The 22,276-nt window shown below is 48.9% G+C and overlaps 1 protein-coding gene across 3 annotated transcripts in view; it reads left to right on the plus strand.

Moving 5' to 3' along the window:
* Nucleotides 1-22,276, plus strand: part of Tenm2 (teneurin transmembrane protein 2) — a 424,931-nt gene that overhangs the window by 387,357 nt on the left and 15,298 nt on the right. For all 3 annotated transcript variants that reach the window (XM_050138699.1, XM_050138700.1, XM_050138701.1), the window contains 4 exons: nt 3,836-4,011; nt 5,557-5,792; nt 17,547-17,843; nt 19,045-20,659. In XM_050138699.1, the coding sequence (XP_049994656.1) occupies nt 3,836-4,011; nt 5,557-5,792; nt 17,547-17,843; nt 19,045-20,659 (2,324 nt within the window). The remainder of the gene's footprint in view (nt 1-3,835; nt 4,012-5,556; nt 5,793-17,546; nt 17,844-19,044; nt 20,660-22,276) is intronic.

The raw sequence follows: 22,276 nt of genomic DNA on the forward strand, positions 1-22,276 counted from the left end.
GGAAAGAGAGAGAGAGAGAGAGAGAGAGAGAGAGAGAGAGAGAGAGAACCTGTCTGTGCTTCAGTGTAAGCTGACCCTCAGTTCCAGGAAGCCCAGCCTTGGATTAAAATTTCCCCCTTAGTGGGCTATTGAGTCTTAATAGCATATCCTAGGCAAGGTCCACCTTTAGAGGGATTGAGAGATTCCACGGCCTTCCGCAGCAGTGGTATGGATACTCGCTCTGACACATACTTCCTGTTGTCATTGGACAAGTATCTCCATGTCTCTGAGCCTCAGCGGTCACATGTGTCAAATGGTACTCTCAGCTGCACGGGAGCTGTGACCAGTCATGGAGCTAGTATATCTTAGGCCATCAGCAAAAGCTGGCTTCCAGGAGCTCAACAGAAACTAGACGCTAACGCAGACATTATAAAGCACATCTGTCTCCATCCTCTCCTGCATAAAGAAGGATGCAAGAGTTAGACAGGACTTAATTTCAAGCAGTAGACTGGAGGGGGGCAGTTTGCACTCTGAGTGCTTCTCAAAGAGAGGGGTTTATATCCCCCTCTCTCGCCATCCTCAGTTCTAGGGGTCCTGATCTCCTGAGGGTCAGAGTATACCTTTGCAAACTGGAATCCAGAGGGGTAGAAAATATAATGACCCTTAAGGTCAGGCCCACGAGAAGAGAGGGCTGTGTTGTGTGCTCCGTGGCTATGGTCACATCTTCCTCCAGATTCAGGCAGGAGGAAAACAGCATGTGATACAGTCTAGATGCTGACTTCCCCTTGGAATGAAGTTCAGCAGTTATATTAGAGAAAGAGCAGGCTCGGCACTCTCCCAAGCTGGAATGAGCCCCTCAGGAGACAGTTACATTTCTGTCTTAGAACGTGGCTTTAGGAAAGCCAGTCAAAATGGAGACGTAAGAATTGGGCTTTGAGTCTCTTCCCACCCCCACCCCCTGCTGCCATGTTCCCAGAATAGGGGAGAGCAGCCTTGGTTTATCTTTGCCTTTTAGCCTGGCAAGAGGCATGGAATTTTGTCCATTTCATTCTCATAGAAATCTCTGGTGCTTTCACCAGCAGCTTACATGTAAGAGGTGTTTGAATGTCCACCGACTATGAGCAAGTCAAACACCCCGTGGCCACCAAGGTTCTGCCGAGTCTGCCAGGTTAACATTGAGACCCCATTGGTAGTAATTGCTGCTCTCTCTCGAGAGCAGAGAGGTTTCTGCACAGAGAGCTGAATCTGCAAATCTATCCTGGGGAAGCAAGCAAAGCTGTGGCCAATTGCATCCCCATGAAAGTCAGCCTACAAGCCAGAGAGCACGCTTTCTTTCTCAAAGTCTGTGAAATGCCTACCCCGTCCTCACTGCCTCCTCCACCCACCACCCCTGTCCTCTCTGCCTCTGCCCCACCCCACCCCACCCCTGCCAGCCATCCTCACTGCCTGCCCCATCCTCTGCTTCCCCCCCCCGCCCCTGTCCTCACTGCCTCCCCCATCCTCACTGCCTGCCCCAGAGAAGAAGCTCTATTCCCTCCCCTCAGAAGCATGAACAGCAACCTGCCCATTGCAAGTGTCCTAAAATACAGAGCTCGGGATTGCAAATCCCACTCAGGTCCCAGAGAAGGCATTCAACACAGTCCTTGTGTGGTGGATCTCTGCTGCCAAGTCTACTTAAGACATCAAAGCACAAACATCACTGCTTTGCTTTCTAATTTCAAAGTAGTTTTATGCTTCTCAAATATGAAAGGAAGCAACAATTACTAAAACTAAAATATTCAAGGAGGAAAACAAAAATTAGCCAAAATCCCACACATAAAAACCCGGTTAATATTTATGTCTCTATTTTCAGAAACTACACGTAAAAGTCATGTGCTAGGAAGGGAGGAGTCTCTGCTCTCCCCTTTCCCACTCCACCCCGCTTCTGTGTGTGTGTGTGTGTGTGTGTGTGTGTGTGTGTGTGCTCGTGCACACATGCCCATGTGCCAATAAATAAGAATCCACGCTGTTCATTTTGACAGCTGCCTAGGTTTCTGTCTTATATATAGGTAATTATTTAATAATCCTTAATCGCTGATCCTTCAGTATAGTTCTAACTTGTCGCTTTTATAAATAGAATCTTTGGGCCCCCATCTGAGAAACCTGAGAATAAACAGAGGGCTCCCCTTTGGCTTAGAAGGCCTGGAACCCCTCCATGGTTACAGCACCAAGCCTCTGAGAGGAAGGTGCTTTCTAGATTTCCACTGCACAGAGCACTAGGCGAGGAATGGGACAGAGACAAGTGGCTGGACCCCCCCCCCCAATTCACTGCACAGAGCCCTAGGCGAGGAATGGGACAAAGACAAGAGGCTGGACCCTCAGCTCGCCAAGCTTCCTGGTCCTCTCACAAACTTTACCCCACTGGCCAAGCAGCTTAGCATCCACGGGGCTTGACTGTTTCCTCTTCCCCCTAAAGACAACAGTTCTAGGTCAGCCCAAGTCTGATGCAGGTCTCCATCCCAAGCATCTCAGCTCCCTCGATGCTTGGCTTCATAGTAATTTTCCCCACTGCTCTCCCATGGGGTGCCCCATGGACAACCTCCTTTGCACACACCGTACCAACTCTGGGACCCGTCACTCAGAACTGACCAACTGGGTTCCTCTCCCCAGTCCAGAAGGAGACCCCCCCCCCCTCCAGCAGGAGGTCTAGCTGTGTGTCCTTTTTCACTCTCTAAGCAAAGACCTCATGGCTCCATCCTCCTCCCCATCTCTCCTGAGTGTGAAAACCCACGCGAGCGAATCCAGAGACTTCTCTATGCAGCCGGTGAGAAGAGTCATTTTCCTCACCTCCTTAGACAGGAGCCTCTCACAGTCCAGTTGTTTTCTAGTGGGAAATCCTCTCCACCTGGAAATAGCAAAACCATTACCACCTGCTGAGAAAGGGGTGATGACAACTCATATCCATAAAGAATTCTCATCAGGGAGTCTGCAGGCTGAAAATGTGCTCATGGCATGCCCAGACATGGATGCCAAGGACAATTGAGATCCAGTGAGTCTCCCCAGCAGGCTAGGGTAGCTGAGCTCCTTAGAAACTACAAGGCCAAGCTAGGATTGGAGTGTCTGGGGCCAGAATGTGAAGGTGGCATTTGTACCAGACTGACTTTGAGAGGTCTACGAGGAGGTGATACGTGGAATGAGGTGGTACCTTGCAAAAGACCACAGCTCAGATGGTCTCAAATGCCAGGTTTTGATTGGATCGGGTAAACAACCAGTGGGGGAAACAGTGTGGTTTAAGGGCTGGAAAAAATGGCTTGGTGATTAAGAGCACTCGGGGCTCTTCCAAAGCACCCAAGTCCAGTTCCCAGCATCCACTCCGGACAGCTAACACCTGCCTGTAACTCCAGTTCTCTTCTGGTTTTCATGGGCATGAGTGTACACAGCCCTCCCCCCCACCACCACCACCACACACACGCACACACACACTTAAATAAAGGTTTGCTCAGCAGAAGCAAGACAGAAAGGAGCGGATAGTTGGGGAGCATTGACTTGGTAGCTCTGCAGAGCAAAAGAATGCTTACAAGTAGCTGTTCCTGCCAGCTCAGGAAGGTGTACGCACACACTGCTTGAGACCAGGGGACTAGTTTCCACTGAGGTGAAGTAGGTGACACCAAAGGGCTCAGGAAAACCACAGCATTGCGCCTCAGGACAGGTAGAGGTTAGGATTACAGCAGGCCTTCAGTGTGGAGCAGCATCCAGGGGCGCCCATTTTCCAGTCTCTCTTTCTCTGCCCCTTGCGTCTGACCTTCCTGTGGGTCTGAAGGTCAAGAAAACTTCTGGCTCCACAGGCTGTGCTTCAAATCCTGTATCTTCCCTCCAGCTATGACCACGAGGGCCGTCTGACCAACGTGACACGCCCCACGGGGGTGGTGACCAGTCTGCACCGGGAAATGGAGAAATCCATCACCATTGACATTGAGAACTCCAACCGTGATGATGACGTCACTGTGATCACCAACCTCTCCTCGGTGGAGGCCTCTTACACAGTGGTACAGGGTAAGGCCCCAGCCCAACACCCTCAGCCCCCAGCTCATTCCCAGCTACAGAGCCAGCAATCCTTCACCTGAGGGAACTTCTAAACATCCAGAACATTCCTCAGTTTTCTGTCTTACTTAAATGTCTACAGCATACCCAGGCTATCCGAAAACAGTCTCAGGAAAAAAAAGAAATAAAAATAAATCTCTCAGCTTCAGGGAAATGTCATACCCTCTCACCAAAGGTTTAATTATCTGGAGAAACCTAAGTATCCAAAACCATCTGATTTTTTCCCCCAACTACTTTCTTCCTCTTTCTTGCCTATTTCCTTCCTTCACCCTATAAAAAATCCAACCCATGTCGTTATTTTCTCAAGCGGTGTTTATTCTCCTGGGCGACCACTGGATTTGGGTTTCATCATTCCATTCTGATTCTCTCTTGCAAATACACTCTCGAACAATCTCTTGCCAGGACCCAGATCCCAGGGTCTCTGCCGCCCGCTGCTTCTGTTGTCGGCAATCCAGGGCAAGCACAGGGGCTGGCAAGAAACAGCGTTTTACAGATTAATTTTTTCTTTTAATTAAGATATAATGTCGGTGGGCTCGCCAGTTGTCAGAGGATAACAGTGTCCTTTCCGTAGATAAATGATGACATTTCTAGACTATTATCCCTCGGCAAAGCCTGTTTCAATGGCTCTATTTCTGCTCCGCCAGATGATTAACGATGTAGATTCTGTCCTTCTGTGTGATGGCCAGAGTCACTGAGTGACAGGTACAACCTTGCTCACTCCCCCCAAAGCTGGCATCTCAGAAGCCAGCCCAGCCTGGCTCCTTCACCCAGATGATGAGGAAACAGCGTGCCTCTAAAAGCGGGCTCCTGCCTGTGATTATCTGATACAGGGAAAGGTCAGAAGTCTGATTGACTGGTGTAGATGCTATTCGGGGAGATAAACACGCGTTACCAGCCCCCTCTGACTCCATTTACCTCACACTGTGTGTGTTTCCCGAGTTCTGTGGTAACATAGTGATACAGGCAGCCATGCTGCCAGGAAGTGGAGGAAGGGAGCTTCGTCTCTTCACTGTGCTGACGAACACTGGACTTGCGTCGCAGTGCCTCTGACCCTTGCTCAGACCATCAACCTCGGGTTAGACGATAGGCCAGAGGGGCGGGAAAAACGCAAGCAGCTTGCCTTTCATTTCTTTCTTTCTTCGTATAAGCTAAAATATATATGTTAAAGTTCAGGGATTTGATTGACACAAATTGTGTAGGCAATAGACATCTTTAAATGTTTAAATGTGCTATTAATAGTCTTCAGTGAGTAAAAGAAAAATATCACGGCATAATTATTTCTGGAGTGCCACATATTAATAATGTTTTCCTTCCCGCGGATCAGTAACATCTCCGCTACTCACCTTCCCATTGTGTGCGTGCTAATTGAAGGCAGCCTCAGACTGACAGCTGCAAAGAACCATGGAAACCTGTAAAAATAGGGGTTCTGTTCTCTCCCGACTAACCGAGCGGATAATTTCTCTCCCCCTCCCCACACCCCCACCCCCATTCTTCCAGATCAAGTGCGAAACAGCTACCAGCTCTGCAATAACGGCACCCTGCGGGTGATGTACGCCAACGGCATGGGCGTCAGCTTCCACAGTGAGCCCCACGTCCTCGCAGGCACCATCACCCCCACCATCGGCCGCTGCAACATCTCCCTGCCCATGGAGAAAGGCCTCAACTCCATCGAGTGGCGCCTGAGGAAGGAACAGATTAAAGGCAAAGTCACCATCTTCGGGAGGAAGCTTCGGGTAAGCAGGTCAATCCTCGCCCTGCCACAGACTTGGAGGGAAACAGGCCCCTTCCTCACACTGCAGAGGGGAATGTTAGGCCTCCAGAATACCTTCCGACCCTCAGAAAGCGGGAGGTGTTTGCCTCTAGGTTTAAGGAAAACCCCGCCATTTCCTGACAGATGGGCAGCGATCCCCGTGGTAAATTCACGGGTTGCCTCAGCTGGACAGGGTATCGGTCTTCATTCTACACCTGCCATCTCCCTCAGCTGTCACTATCTGGGCAATGCGACACATGAGTCAGGGCTGCTGTCTGTCGGGTGCTTGGTAATCTTCTGGAAGAGCAAAAGTATGAAGCATGTTATTTACAGCCAAGGAGTGATGTTCTCCTAGAAACGCAGACACAGAATGACCACAGGGTGTGTGAAGACAGACCCCTTGGGTATACTGTGTGGACACAAAGGAAGATGTCTGTTAGCCTGAGGAATCAGAGAGGTATCCCGAGAGGAAGGAACAAAATATGGGCACCAGGAAGTTTTGACCAGCCCTAACCTACATCTTTGTAAAGCTAACAAAAAAAACATGTTTATTGAGGACATCTGTGCAAACGCTCTCTGAAACACACTCACTGCGGATGTCTGTGCTATGGGCACTAAGTTAAATGCTCTATTTGTGTTACTATAATACTTTCAGTAGCCTGTTGGGATCTCAGGTGAGAAGCAGAGATTCATGGAAGCTAATTAGAAGTCAGGACATAATGGCTAAAATTCAAGGCTAAGACAGGGCCTGACCCCGGGTCCTCTCTGTCTTGTTCACTGGCCAGTAGTCTTAGCCACAGTCTCACACATCTTCCTGTTTTGATGACGGGAGCCCTGTAGCTCCTGTTCCTGTCAGTTCATGTCACACAGAGGGACCTACTCCTACCATGGTGACAACCCTTCTCCCAGGGTGAGGAGATGATGGCCAGAAACCTGTCTTCATCATAGACGAAACATGTTTACCGAGCACTCAAGGCCGGGCCCTGTGCTAGATACTTAAGATAGATGTCACACAGGCAGAGTGCAGACCTTCCTGCCTCTTTCATTCAGGGGCAAAGGGCAGGAAAGAGGAGTCAGCCAAGAAGGAGACTAATAAAGACCTAAGATAACTGCAGGTCAAGAGAGGCCCTAGGAAAACAGCCACACACAGAGTGCTGCGAAGTCAAAAACAATGCTCCGGAATCCTGGGAGCTAAGACTGAGCACCTGACAAACCTGGGTCATCACTTCGGAAGCCCAGCCAGGCAGGTGACCTCCCTGCAGAGCCAGGCCACTCCATATTAAGATTCCGCCTTTGTCGGGCTCAAGTTTAATTCTCCACGTTAGGTTATCAGCAGACTCCATGTTTTTATCCCTCTGCTGATATCGGCAAAGTTGCAAGCTGCGGGATCTTCCTAAAGACAAAAATGGAATGAGATTAGTGGCTAAATCCTTAATGACTGGATTCAGGGCTGTGTAATTGATTTTTGATATGCTGCACTGTAGAAGTTGATTATAAGTAGTAATCGTGCCTTTTCCTTGATAAATTAGCTATGCGTTTTGACTAAGTTTTCAAAATAAAGATAAATGTGGCCCTAAAATAAAATGGCAATAATCCCAACTCTGAATATTAAAACTCTTAATAATGGTACTTGTGGTAATTAACAGAAGTTAGGCACGCAAGTCTTCTAACTGAATTTCTGCCAGGGTTAGACTTGCTGGCATCATGTTTATGCAAATCAAAACACAGTTTTATCTATCAACACCTCAACATTTAATTGTCTGGTGTTCGTTCCTGTAACAATAATCACATATCCATTTAGCTCTCTTAAATGAAAATCACTATGAGATTATAACAGGTTGAGTGGACTGAAAATGTAATTTGAAAATGAGGGAGAAAGCCTGGAATTTATTTGCATCTCATTTATTTTAATTCAGTTCATAAACTGTTTAGTGAATGAAATAAAAGAAACTCCTGGAAACTGTGGGGGAGCCAGCGGAAGAAAGGTGTGGGGGAGGTGCTGAGCGCAGCGTGGATGGGGGCCTTTGGCTTGGCCGGTCCTCCCTGAGCTTCAAGAGTTCCTTATAGAAGTTTTGTAGCCCCTAAACTAGCGACATCTGTCGGCCCCCATGGCAGCAGGCTGTCTCAGTTCACAGTGATCGGGACGTTCAAGTGTCACAATGTTAAGCCAGTACCACAAGACAAGGGACACACACTGTATCAGCCAGAAGTAGGTAATCCATGGCACAGGTAACAAATAGGCCCGGAAGTTTAAGAAGCTTAACCCATCACAGTTCAAATGAGCCACACAGCATCTCCTAATGCTGACTAGGCCCAGCTGTTCCATGTTGGGATCCTACCACATGAAGCACTGAGGCCCCGAAGGCTGCTGTAGTAGAGGAAGGATTTAAACACTTCAAAGGAGCTTGGTGAGCTAGCCTGAATGTCTCATGCATCCGTTCCACACACCCAGGACAGCACAGTTTGGTTAAACCCTCCCCCCCCAGGAAGCTTAGAAAATGACTTTTCTGATTGCTGGGGAGAAACTAAAAGATTTGGGGAGCCCAAATCAGGTCACAGGGTTGACAAGAGCCATGGGAGAGTTTCAGGGAAGTTGGAGCCAGTGCTTTGGAAGTAAGAGTCGCAGAAATTAGAGGGGCAAAGATATCATAAAGAAGTTTCCAGACAGAGAGGCACCTTCTAGAAGGCCAGCATACAGGGGTGTAGGGGGCTGTTCCGGAAACCTCCAAAACTCATAAGGCCTGAGAGAAAGTAGCCAGGGCCACACGGAAGAGTATATTATGCTTGGCGGGTATTTATCCGGAGAGCCATGGAGAGTTGTCCCGGGGCTTAATTGGCAGAGTGACGTGTGGGGATGTGTGGGTTAGAAAGATCTCTCCAGCCTCCCTGGGTGCAGAGGAAGACAGCCGAGGAGGAGACCAGACAGGAGGAGAGGGACAGCTCAGAGCTGTTACAGTCATGCAAACTAGAAACTGGTTTCTAGCAGGGGAAAAAGAAAGAGGAGAGGGAGAGGCCTGAGAGAATTGTAACACACATGATTAATAGGATTTGGCAGCGAGCCTGGCTGCCGTGCCGCACTGACTTCCAAGAGGCCCTTCACGTGATCGTGTAGACCAGGAAGGCTGTGCCAGACTCTGAACATGATGGAGAGAGGCCAGACGCTGAAAGTCAGAATAGGTGTGGGTGGCAGAGTGACCCCAGCCCCGCCTCCTAGGATGAAGAGACCAGGGGAGGAAGTTGAAGATGTCACTGGTTCCCCAAGGACAGCATTTGGAGTGAGTCTAGGGAGCTAGGGCAGCAGCTGGCAATACCACAGGATAAACCAGATGGATGGTCTGGCCTTTCCCCAGCACCAGCCGACTCCTGCAAGTCTGACCACTTGGGGTTGTTAGGCCAGGCTCTGAGTGGTCCAGTGTTGAGAGGTATCCAAAATTTCCAGTAAAGAACTTTCCTATAACAAACAGAAGAGCTAGAGAAGTCCCAAGCCTTCCTGCTTACCTGTCTATCACAGTCCTCCAATCAGAGACACGTCTTAGCCAAGGAAAGTGCCAAACATACTCCCTTTAAGACTGGGAACACGTCAGATGCCAGCGCTATAAACGGCATTTGAAGGATCGACCCCATGTTTCCTACCAAGGGTCAGACAAGGCAAGAGTTTCATCATGCCCCCCAAAGACTTGTCTCTTGAAAGAACACCTCCTATTGCTTCCCACCACGCCTCTCACTGTCCTCTCTGACATTTAAAACAACAGCAACAACTGCTTCCCCGCATTTCCCAGCTCCATGAGCACAGGGACCATGTCACATGACCATACTGGTGACTAGTGTCATGTGTGTGGGAAGATGTGACACATATGTCATCTTTGGGCTCCACTTTGAAGATGTTTACCAAGTAAACTCTCCCCTACTACTAGAATGTAGAAGTTCAAAGCGCATGCTCCCCCCAATATGTCCAGAATCTTTCTCTGCAAAACATATTCAAGAGAGCATGATAAAGGGGCATGCATTGTCTCACACAGTGGGCCTCAACGAGGGAGGAGCTGACCCTGGAGATTCCAAGATGTCATCAGGTTAATACCGCTCTCTTCTCTTCCCCGCAGCTCCCATCCGTTGCCCCTATAGTATTTATTTTGGCAGTTGGCCTAATTTTCTTGTTCAGTAAGCTGGTGCCCTCTTCACACGGGGGATCAAGAAGACTTGGCCAAAATTATACATCATATATAGACTGAGGCTTGGAAAAAGAGGATCCTATCCCAAAAGGAAAGGATGCTAAGCTAGCATAAAATAGACAGACAGACAGATTCTGTGTCCTCCATCCCTCTAGAACCTGGCCACAAGGCAAACCAGAAGCCCATCTCCTCCGCCCAACAAGTCTTCCTTCTAGGCTTCTGGGAGAGGGGACTGAAACGAACACTTCCGTTATTATTTAAAACCTCTTCTCTTTCCTAGCATGGATTTGTACCTGATTCTCTCTAAAAATGAGGGCATATGTCACTAGGGTATTTCTTCTTGATTGTGATTTACATAGAGATTGCAAATGCAAGAAACAGTTACATGGGTAGGGATCAGAACAAAAGAAAAATTGCTTCCAAGATAATCTTCCATTGTGATGCTGGTACCGGTGTTGGCAGCATTGCAATAGGAAGTAGGAGTTAGTCATTTTGTTTTGGTTTCCATGAAATTAATATAATAGCACCGTTCCAAACTGGTGTACATCACTTTTATTTATGTAACAAATCACAGTGTGTCTGGAGCAAGATGGGGGTGGGCATACATGTGTGCGCGTGATCATGCCATCCTGAACTCAGTCCTGTATAGCGCCCACCAAGGCAGGTTCTACGTATATCAATTGTCTTGAAAGCCTAGATTCTGCCCTTCCATGCCTAGCGTTTTCTTTTCCACCACCCACTACAGTCTTGACACAGTTACTAACCACTCTGTGTATATCTATGACCAAAACAGACAAGACCCTGTGTGACCTTAAGAGTATGGTGATGCACCCAGAATAGTTTGTAGCTCCTTGAACTTGAATATTAGCTTAAATTATACATTATTAGAAGGGCAAGCCTCTGCTCACATTAAACCATGGATTCCCTTAGCAAACAGTACTTTACTTTTGGACGTCATATTGTATTATAAAGTCACTGTGTTAAAGATTTGTTTTATTTTTTTTTTTCAGTTATGTGTCAGTATGTGCCATTTGCCCTCAGAGTCCAGAAGAGGGCACTGGATTCCCTAAAGTTGAAGTTACAGGCAGTTGTGAGCTGCCCAGCAGGGTGCTGGGAACTCAACCTAGGTCCTTCGCAAAAGTAATGCATGTTCTTAACCATTGAGCGAGCCATCTCTCCAGCTCCCTTGGTGATGGGTTATTGTGGGTTTTTTCAGAGTCCTCAAGTTTATTTGGGGGAGGAGAGAAGAGAGTTTGTAAGGTATCTATCCCAATCTCAGACTGCAGCCCCCAAGCTACTTCTCTGTCCCCCTTCTTTTATGGATGAGGGAACAGGGCCAACTGAGCTGACCTAGTGGAGCAGGAAGGTAGGGCAAGGCAGTAGAGTAGGAAGTAGGAAGCAGAGAAGAGAGAATGATACCGAGACAGGGAGGTAGATTTGGGACGCCCAGGGTGAGAAAGAGCAGCTAGCATTGTGTACATCTGAGCCAAGATTGGAGGCTGTGGCGTGGCCCTGTACCAAGTGTCAGGGATAGGGCATTTCTTGAACTTTGATTGTTGTTTTTTAAGACAGGGTCTTGCTATGTAGCCCAGGCTGGCTTCAAACTACCAATACCAACCCTACTGTTTCAGCCTCCCAAGTGCTAGGATCACAAGTATACACACACAAACAAGAATTTACTATTTAGGATGGTATGAGAAGTATTACATACATACGCACACACATACGCACACACACATACGCACCTTAAGAGCTAGCAAAGCAACACAAGCAATGAAAGATAAATAAATGTCATATAAAGAAACTGTGGCAATGCTCTGAAGAAAAGCCTAGGTAATATGGGGATGGAGAGATGGCTCAACAGTTAAGAGCACTGCCTGCTCTTCCAGAGGTCCTGAGTTCAATTCCCAACAGAGTGACTCACAACTATCAGTAATGAGAACTGGCGCCGTTTTCTGGCCTGCAGGTGTACATGCAGACAGAACACTGTATATGTAATGAATAAATATTTTTTAAAAAATGTGTAACATAGGAGATAAATTAAGGCTACTCTGAGGGGGGAAAATGACATTTGAGCTGAAAACCAAATGAAGAATAAGCGTAGGGATTTTCTGACTCTGGGGTGAAATTAAAAAAAAAAAACTAGTACTAAGACCCTTGCATGCTCAAAGGCCTTGATTGGCCAGGGCAGGGTTCCCTGAATCCAGAGCAGAAAAAAAAAAGCAGTGTGATTGGAGCAGACGAGTTAAGGGGAGCTGGAGAGACCAGAGCCTCCTTGGCTACATGGCAAGGATTTCTGAGACTCAGCCAGCCTCCGCAGAGGATTGCTGAGAGGCAGCCTTCTTATCAAAGTCTTGCCTGTCCTTCGGTCCCTGCACCTCCTCTGGGAATTTTTGTCAGCCCCTTGCTGACTCCAGGTGCCACCCCCACTCTGCACTTGCCTGCAGATGATGCTCACTCTCATTACTGAGCTGATTCTCAATGGCACGTCACCTGTCTCTGCTGTCATCTCACCTGGAGGCTGGCGGGTTCTGCTCAGTGCCTGTCACCGTAGCAAGCGCACAAGCAGGTACTTGGTAAATACTGACTGAATGGGGTGGATGGGTGGATGGATGGATGGATGGATGGATGGATGGATGGATGGATAGATGGATGGGATTTTGAGTTTATATCATGAAAAGTCACCCCCTTCTACCTCTGCCTTAGTTCTAGGTTGGGAGAGCCTTCCAGAATGACTCTGACTTTTCTTTGGAGCAAAGCCCTTCAGATGTCTGACACTCGCCGATGACCTAAGCCACACTTTCTAGTCTTGATTTTTCCATAATAGCACCTCACATGGTCGAAGTTGATAGCAACCATACATCCCAACCTCCACACTCACACGTGTTCCCCAGGGACATGGAATTCTAGGATAAAGTACCTGTTCGCCGGGACCTTGCAGGTTACCTCAGACAGGAAACTGAGGCACTGTCAGTGAAGAAGACATGGCTTTGCAACGACCCAGTTAGTCGCTGTCAGACTCTGACTCGAGATTCGGATCTTTCCCTTTTCCCACTCCCCATCGTCACCCAAAAGAGCTAGTCATCCAAAAATAACGTTTGCTCGGGGAATCCATTATTTAATGTGTTTACAGAGGCTCTCCCTCTAATGATGCATTATTTAAGCTAATATTAAATTTATACCAAGTTGTTTTGTCTGCACAAATGCTGATCCCCACATGGTGTTGGGTCTTATTCGGTGGCATATGGGGGGATGGATGCTTTTAAGTCCCCCAGGACTGACCCAGAAAGGGAATGAGCATGTCACCTAGCCAGGTTTATCCCTTGGGAAAGTGAACCACTAAACTCCAAGGCAGTCATATCTTCTTTAAAACACTGGAGACTCTCACAGCGTCCCTCCTTCAACCCCATGGGTTTCCCACCCCTAGAGCCCAACAGGGCAAAGGGTTCTTCTGTGTGTCTAGCTGGAATCTGGCCTGCTGTGTTACGGTTCCATTTCCTGGGAGGGGGCTAGCAAGATGTGATTTCCTCCTTCGTGTTTCTCAGATCACACGCTCCTGGGCGCCCCTCGAGCTGAGTTAGAGTCACCCGTGATGGGCCCAGCAGGGCCATTTTGACGACAGTGTTTCCTTTTCTCAGGGTTTTTTATGAGCCTTCCTGTGACAGGCATGCGCTTGGTGAGATCAAAACACGCTGGGGGGAAATCCCAGAGGGGAAACTATTTCCCCAAATCTGCCCTCTGCAAAAATAAAAACCATGCTAAATAGCTGAGTTTTATTAACTGGGGAAGCTAGGCCGAGGAAAACGCCCGATAATTAAAAATAATGGCTTCCTTACAAACACAAAATTGTATTAATTTAAAAATTGGTTTCTCTATCGCTGAATGCCTGCCGAGCCAGCTGAGAAGGGAATTGTGCTGATCCTGGCAGTGAAAATAATTCAAAATAACTTTTATGTTCTCCAGGAAGCCTCAAGGTTAATTTAAATATTGCGAGTCGGGTAATTTAATTTGGAATAAGAGAACAGTGTGGCTAAATTAAAGCCACTGCATGCTCTAAACTGGGGAGCAGGCACCCCCAGAAAGTCGAGCACGCCTGGTGGACCCTCTGCCGGCTCGCCCCACACAACCCCAGCACCCTCCTTATAGACGCTGCCCTTAGAATTAAATATTTTTGATTAGATTACACAACTGGCCTGAACTCTTTGGTGGGGCTTTCAATGAATTTATTACATTTAATTATGAGAAGGGCCAGGCTTTTAATAGAAATCTCACATTTGCCAATGCCAACTGGTGATTTTCCAAACAGCTTTCCTGGGTCGCGGGTGCGCTAGGGAGGCATGTGGGTGCACTGGGGAGGCCTACCCTCCTGAGTGCTTGCTCTGAAGTAATGACTGACTCGTAACAAGGTTCCCAAGAATTCTGAAAGCAGGAAGGAAGGAAGAGAGGGAGGGAGGGAGGGAGGGAGGGAGGAAGGAAGGAAGGAAGGAAGGAAGGAAGGAAGGAAGGAAGGAAGGAAGGAAAAAACAAGCCTCCCTCTTGCTTTGTCTCCCCTCTTCTCAGGCCCTGCAAAGTCTGCTTATAAACCCTGTTCCTCTTAAACTGTTGATTATCCTTTCAAGTCCCAGGCACCTGTGTACCTGTCTCCATCCCCAGGTTCACCGTGTGCTCCACACATCCAGTCTTCCTCTCTTGGGGAGGGTTCCGTGGAAACAGCGAGAGCCTGGCACATCAGGAAGCCCCGAATTTAATCCTCTTGGGCAGCTGCGGAAGTGACCCCCTCAGTACTCAGTCACCACCATTTCTAGGGGCTGCAGAGATGGCTCATTTGGTAAAGTATTTACCTGCCAAGTAGGAGTGCCTGAGTCTGACCACCAGCACCCAAGAAAAAGCTGTGTGCATCAGAGCAGCCTGTAACCCCAGTGCTGGGGAGGTGGAGGCGGTAGCCTGGGTTTGCGCTCTAAGAGGTCTAGCCAAATTGGAGAAACCCTGTCTCACCCAATATTGACATCTAGCCTCTATACATATGTTCCTGCACACACACACACACACACACACACACACACACACACAGATGGGGGGTTCTACAGAAATTGTGAAAATTGAAATAATATGTTACAGAAAGTACCAATGAAAGTATTATGAGATTGTATGTTGCTTTCAAATGCTTGTGACAAAACATAGAAGTAACACAGGCTTGGGGCTGGAGAGATGGCTCAGTGGGTAAAGGCTCTTCCAGAAGACTTGAGCTCAATTCCCAGCACCAGCATAATTCCCATCCCAGGAGATCCAGCACCCTCTTCTGGCTTTCAGAGGCACTGAACTCACAGGGTGAACAGATACACATGCAGACAAAACACTCATACATCTAAAACAAGATGAAACAAAGCTAAAAGAATCAACAAAGGCTTGTATAAGATATAAATTTACATTGTTCTTATGATAAAGCCTAGACGTGACCCATTCATGGATGTGTGGGTGACTGACAGCAAGGGTCCAGGCTATAGTTTTCCTGTTGAACCACCATCTTAGAGATCCCATCTTCAAAAGTCACCTCATGGTGGCTCATACCTGTGGCCTAGTACTTGGGAGACTGAGGCAGAAGGATTACTACAAGTCTGAGTTTGTTGCATAAGCTATGTAAGTAATATAAGCTATGTGAGTTCCAGATGTCTCAAAAAAAAAAAAAAAAAACACCTTGCCTTACCTCATAAACATAAAACAGATGCTGAGGTTCCAGCCATTGCATCCGCATTTCACCTGGGAAAAAGTGGAATATGGGAAGAGCAAAAACTTCAGCTTCTCAGCTTTCTTTCAAGGATAGCTCTTCAGACAGACAGCCACTTCCTTTGTAGGCCCACTCCTATTCCCAAAGGATGCTGGGAAATGCAGGTCCCTGTAGGGCTAACATTATTCTCAGTCTCCCCAAAGTTGCAAAACAGATTCTTCCAGGGCTAAGAGAACATTTTACTGGCTCCTCAACCTCTTATCCATCACCATGTACTTGTTGGAAGTCTGGTCACCAGTGAAGCTGGTCACATGGCAAAAGAGCAGCTGACTAGTTAAGTCTAAGTTCAGACCAACACCTGCTTCACTGCTGCGTGATTGTGTGTGTGTGTGTGTGTCTGTGTGTCTGTGTGTGTGCGCGCGCGCGCGCGTCCAAGCATGGAGACCACAGGAGGACATCCTGCTCTCTCTCTCCACCGTTTTCTTCTTCAGACCGGGTCTGTCACTGACGCTGGCACTTAGGTGGCACCCAGCAAGCCCCATTCCTCCTCCTGTCTTCACCCCCACAGCACGGAGGTAGCTGGCACACGCGGTCACAACGAGCTTTTGACGTGGGTGTGGGGCGGATCTGAACTCAGATCCTCATGGTCGCACAGCAAACACTCTTACCTGTTCAGCCATCTCACGGCCCCGACCGTGTGACTCCAAACAAGTGCGTGCCCTCTGGGTGTCTGCCCGTGTCACGTGGCCTTTGTGAGCACTGAGCGATGGATGCCAAGCCTCTGACCTCACCCCTGTCTGTGTTAGCGCTCAACACATGCGCCTCTCGTCGGCAGTACTGCCGCCATCGCCGCCACCTTCATCAAGTGCAGCTCCATTAGGAGGGTCAGGTGAGGAGGCAGCAGACAGCTCCTGGCTCCTCTCGTGCATGTTTTGTCTCCCCCGCTCCACCCCAGGGACGTGCGGAGTTGCAGTAAATTATGTTGTAAGAGTCTGGGCTGAGCCAGCTTCATTTCATTCTCTTGCAGCCGTGCACTCGGGGCTCTGGGCGTCCCCAGAGTCCTTCTCCTTTGCCCCTAACCAGAGTCTAGTCTCCCGGCTGTGCCTTTTGAGACAATCCTTCTCCTCTGATCAGATCAACTTCTAAATAAATATTAAATTATGTCTGGACGTGTTCCCCTGTTCCTTTCAAATCTAAGTAAATCTCCTTTTCCCTTTGTTGGAATTCACAGCCCTGCCGAGGTTTCCTCAACAGCGTCTTGCGATGGCAAGATTGTCCTCTAGATATTTAAAATAAAAGACTTCCTATTGGACTTTTATAGGTATATTTTTTATCTTTATATTCCCAGATCTTTGTAAAATGTGGGTTGCTGAGGCCTCTGTACCCCCTTTTAGCCACCTTTACACACTATTTCAGAAGAAACCACAGCACCTACTCTTAAAGATTATTAGATCTGGTGACTGGTCCTGAGGGTAGACCGGTAGGGCACTCCAAAGCCTCAAGTCGGGGCTGTGATAGACAGACAGCTGTGTGTTCTGGACACTGCAGGGAGCCACCATGCACACTTTCCAGGACGTGGTGGCAGCCTTTGTAGTTGTGTGGTGCACGAGCGACCATACTGCCCACAGCAGCCACATCTGACCAGAAGCAGCCTCACTTCGGTCCCAAAACACACTGCAAACATTGCCACTTCCTACATGTCCAGAAATGCTGATGTTTAAAACATAAATGGAATATCATGCTTCTTCCCTCCTTCCCACACTTCCTCCTCGATGGCCGCAGCTGGATCCTCCTCAGCCATCTGGTAGATGTCTTTCAAACCAGAACCCTTGTGTTTCCCCAGGTCCATGGGAGGAATCTCCTGTCCATTGATTATGACCGGAACATCCGGACGGAGAAGATCTATGACGACCACCGGAAATTCACCCTGAGGATCATTTATGACCAGGTGGGCCGCCCCTTCCTATGGCTCCCGAGCAGTGGTCTGGCAGCTGTCAATGTCTCCTACTTCTTCAACGGGCGCTTGGCCGGCCTTCAGCGCGGAGCCATGAGCGAGAGGACAGACATTGACAAGCAGGGCCGGATCGTGTCCCGCATGTTCGCCGATGGCAAAGTCTGGAGCTACTCCTACCTGGACAAGGTGGGTGACCATGCTGCACAGCCCATCAGCAGGGCTTCTGCTCCCCCTTCCCACCCACCCTCGTCACTGCTCATTCCCAGCCAGCCTGAGGTACCCAGCCATAAGTCACCTTAACGTCTTTACTAACGCCACAGGGCTCCCCTCGTGTTCCCCCAGCATGGATGGGGAGAAAGAGCCCACAGGAAACTGTTATACTCAGTTATAACTCATTGTTATTACCCTAAAAGAAGAAGGAAAAGATGCTAGACAGTCAGTAATGGCAAAAAAAAAAAAAAAAAGATGAATCATTTTGTTTAATTAAGAAAACAAAAACGAAAACAGAAAAGGCAGTGGGGTCAAATCCAGCAGAGCCATCCACTGACAGCAAGACAAAGCATTACTTATGAATTAGGGACTTGCTGAGTCACTTCTGCTTGCCCTGAATTAAACCACTAGGGGCGGGAAGTCTGCTGGAAACTAGAATACACACAGCTACGTCTTCCGGCTTTGGCCAAAGCAGCCAGCAGATCCTCTCTGCCTAGTCCCTTGTATCTGGCAGTACCAACTTGGGGATCCTTGCTGGAGAATAGTCCTAGTGGAAGAACAGAATGAAGAGGTCCCTTAAGAGCACTTGCCGTGACCTTAAATGCTGCCCTGAACATCTAGTCCCTGGGCAGGTCCTTCCATTTGTTCTACCTTTGATATAGACTAAGAGTCTTCCTTTTTCACAAAACCATTAAATGGAAAACTCACAGGGGCTAGGGAGATGACTCAGTGGATAAAGTGCTTGCCACTTGCGTATAAATCCCCAGAATCAGGCAGAGTGGTGCACACTTGTAATCCCAATGCTGGGGGACTGAGGATGGAGACAGGAAACTCGTGGAAGCTTGCTGGCCAGTCAGCCTAGACAAAATGGTAAGGTTAGGTTAGTGAGAGACCCTATTTCAAAACGCAGAGTGGTACCACACACAACAGTACATACCTTTAGTCCCAGCCCCTGCAAGGCAGGTACAAGCAGATCTCGGTGAGTGCCAGGCCAGCCAGGGCTACGCAGTGAGGTCCTGTCTCAAAAGTACATACATGCATAAATACAAAAACGAAGGGGAAAAAGTTCCCTACCCTCCATGACTTTTGGACTGACACACAGGGAAATGGGGTTAATTCTAATACTTGGGTGCTTGGTCAAAAAAGGTCAGCTCATCTGTTCCTATTTCCTCCCCAGTCCATGGTCCTCCTGCTGCAGAGCCAACGTCAGTACATATTCGAGTATGACTCATCTGACCGCCTCCACGCCGTCACCATGCCCAGTGTGGCCCGGCACAGCATGTCCACACACACCTCCATTGGCTACATCCGAAACATTTACAACCCGCCTGAAAGCAACGCGTCCGTCATCTTTGACTACAGCGACGATGGCCGCATCCTAAAGACATCTTTCTTGGGCACGGGGCGCCAGGTGTTTTACAAGTACGGGAAGCTCTCCAAGTTATCGGAGATCGTCTACGACAGCACAGCCGTCACCTTCGGCTACGACGAGACGACCGGCGTGCTGAAGATGGTCAATCTCCAAAGCGGGGGCTTCTCCTGTACCATCAGGTACCGGAAAGTGGGGCCCCTTGTGGACAAGCAGATTTACAGGTTCTCTGAGGAAGGCATGATCAACGCCAGGTTCGACTACACCTATCACGACAACAGCTTCCGCATCGCCAGCATCAAGCCCGTCATCAGTGAGACGCCCCTTCCCGTTGACCTCTACCGCTATGATGAGATCTCCGGCAAGGTGGAACACTTCGGCAAGTTTGGGGTCATCTACTACGACATCAACCAGATCATCACCACCGCTGTCATGACGCTCAGCAAGCATTTTGACACGCACGGGCGCATCAAGGAAGTGCAATATGAGATGTTCCGGTCCCTCATGTACTGGATGACAGTGCAATACGACAGCATGGGCAGGGTCATCAAGCGGGAACTGAAATTAGGACCCTACGCCAACACCACAAAGTACACCTACGACTATGACGGGGATGGCCAGCTCCAGAGTGTGGCAGTCAACGACCGGCCCACCTGGCGCTATAGCTATGACCTCAATGGGAACCTGCACCTGCTAAACCCGGGAAACAGTGCTCGCCTCATGCCCCTACGCTATGACCTCCGTGACCGGATAACCAGGCTGGGAGACGTGCAGTACAAAATCGACGATGACGGCTATCTGTGCCAGCGAGGGTCGGACATCTTCGAGTACAATTCCAAGGGCCTGCTGACAAGGGCATACAACAAGGCCAGCGGGTGGAGCGTGCAGTACCGCTATGATGGCGTGGGCCGGCGGGCTTCCTACAAGACCAACCTGGGCCACCACCTGCAGTACTTCTACTCTGACCTCCACAACCCCACGCGAATCACCCATGTCTACAACCACTCCAACTCCGAGATCACCTCGCTCTACTATGACCTCCAGGGCCACCTCTTTGCCATGGAGAGCAGCAGCGGGGAGGAGTACTACGTCGCCTCAGATAACACGGGGACCCCTCTGGCTGTGTTCAGCATCAATGGGCTCATGATCAAGCAGCTGCAGTACACAGCCTACGGGGAGATTTACTATGATTCCAACCCTGACTTTCAGATGGTCATTGGCTTCCACGGCGGCCTCTACGACCCCCTCACCAAGCTTGTCCACTTTACTCAGCGTGATTATGACGTGCTGGCGGGACGGTGGACATCCCCCGACTATACCATGTGGAGAAATGTGGGCAAGGAGCCGGCCCCCTTCAACCTATACATGTTCAAGAACAACAACCCGCTCAGCAATGAGCTGGATTTGAAGAACTACGTGACAGGTAAGACTTGGCTTCGGGGGACAGCAGTAACTCCCTGGGAGGTGGCTGTCCTGGGAGACTGCTGGCCATCTGGGGGAGGGTCTTACCCTTGCTGGATAAACTCTAGCACTGGCAACCCAGGGCACTGCAGGATCATGTCCAGGAAAATGAAGGGACCGTGAAGCAGGTGTTCTGGGGCATTTTCTGACCACTTCACATCTGTTCTGTTGAAATAACTTTTCTGAGAGCCCTTCCTAGCCCAGCAGGACTCAGCTGACAGAAATGCACAGTTCAAATTCTCTCTCTCTCTCTCTCTCTCTCTCTCTCTCTCTCTCTTTCTTCCTCTCACTCTCCCTCTCTCATTAGTAAACCAAAAGGCCTAGTGCTAGTGGCCCAGTCTCTGTAAGGAGTTTCCTTCTCTGTGAAGCGCACCCTATGGAGGAATAGTGAGAAGTAAGGGAACTTTTCTTCTAGGTAAAGCCCTGGCCTGACTTATCCCTCTGTCAATGATATCACTACTAGCCAAGCAGTGAGTTAGCACAAACGCCTAAGCCCCTGCTCCTGACCTTCAGAGGTGTCCCTGGTGAAACACATACGGAAAGCAAGTATTGTCGCAGATAGAAAGAAGTCTCTGTTCCCAGAGATGTCTGCTCAGTTATGTACCCAAAAAGTAGAGTAGTACCATGGGAGATTTTTAGGATACAGCAGTGGATAAGTAACACACTTAGTTACACTCAAGTAAGTGTATACTGTGTGTGTGTGTGTGTGTATGAGAGAGAGAGAATCTGTGTGTATATGCTGGCATTTGTGTCTGTGTATAAGCATCTGTGTGTGTGTGTGTGTGTGTGTTCATATTTTTGAAGACATGGCACAATATAGAAGGGCTTGTGTCAAACTGAGCCTGAAGAAGGAGCGTGAGCTATGCTGACTCAAGGCTGAAAAAAGGATAAACAAAAAGTCAACAGGACACAAGAAGCTTGCACACAGGCACGTAAGGAGGCACTGTGGAGGAAAGATGATCTACTTCGCAGGATAAGCCAGAAGTTGGTGAAATGAGGTTCCCTGCCCACTCCTCTGTCCATCCATCCATCTACTCATCCACCCATCCAGAAAAGATGCTGGAGCTCTTGGGTGTAGTAAGTGTAAGACAGTCAGGAACAGGACAGAATGCTTGTCCTCAGGGAAGATAGAAGACAACGAAATGGGGATGTGTAGATGGATGCAGTATTGGACAGATCGGGTCCAGTAGGGCCAACTTCCCGCAAGCAGGTGAGCTCATCTGGCTGTGCATGCCACAGGAGAAGAATGAAGGAAACCCAAGACCAGGGCTTCCAAAGTTCCAGGAGACCATAGCTGTACCCACTCTCAGGAGATGACCTGTCCATCCCCCAGAATGGGAAAGGAAGCCAGAGCTGCCTGAAGCCCAGGGCGGCCTTGATGCCTCTCACAACAGTTATTCACTTCTAGGATCAACTGTGGCAATTTGCACACCTTTAGGAACCAAAACCAGCATCTCCAGCCAAGCAAAGCAGCTGGAGCCTGTGGCTAAAGCTGGCTCCTCCCTGTGTCTCATCGGGAGCTGCCTGCTCTGATGCCCTGCCAAGCCTTCCTCTCTCCCCCATTGTTTGGCAGGACTTT

This window comes from Alexandromys fortis, unplaced genomic scaffold (assembly GCF_014885135.2).
Source record: "Alexandromys fortis isolate MF-2015 unplaced genomic scaffold, M_Fortis_MF-2015_v1.1 scaffold_11, whole genome shotgun sequence".
Lineage (NCBI taxonomy): Eukaryota > Metazoa > Chordata > Mammalia > Rodentia > Cricetidae > Alexandromys > Alexandromys fortis.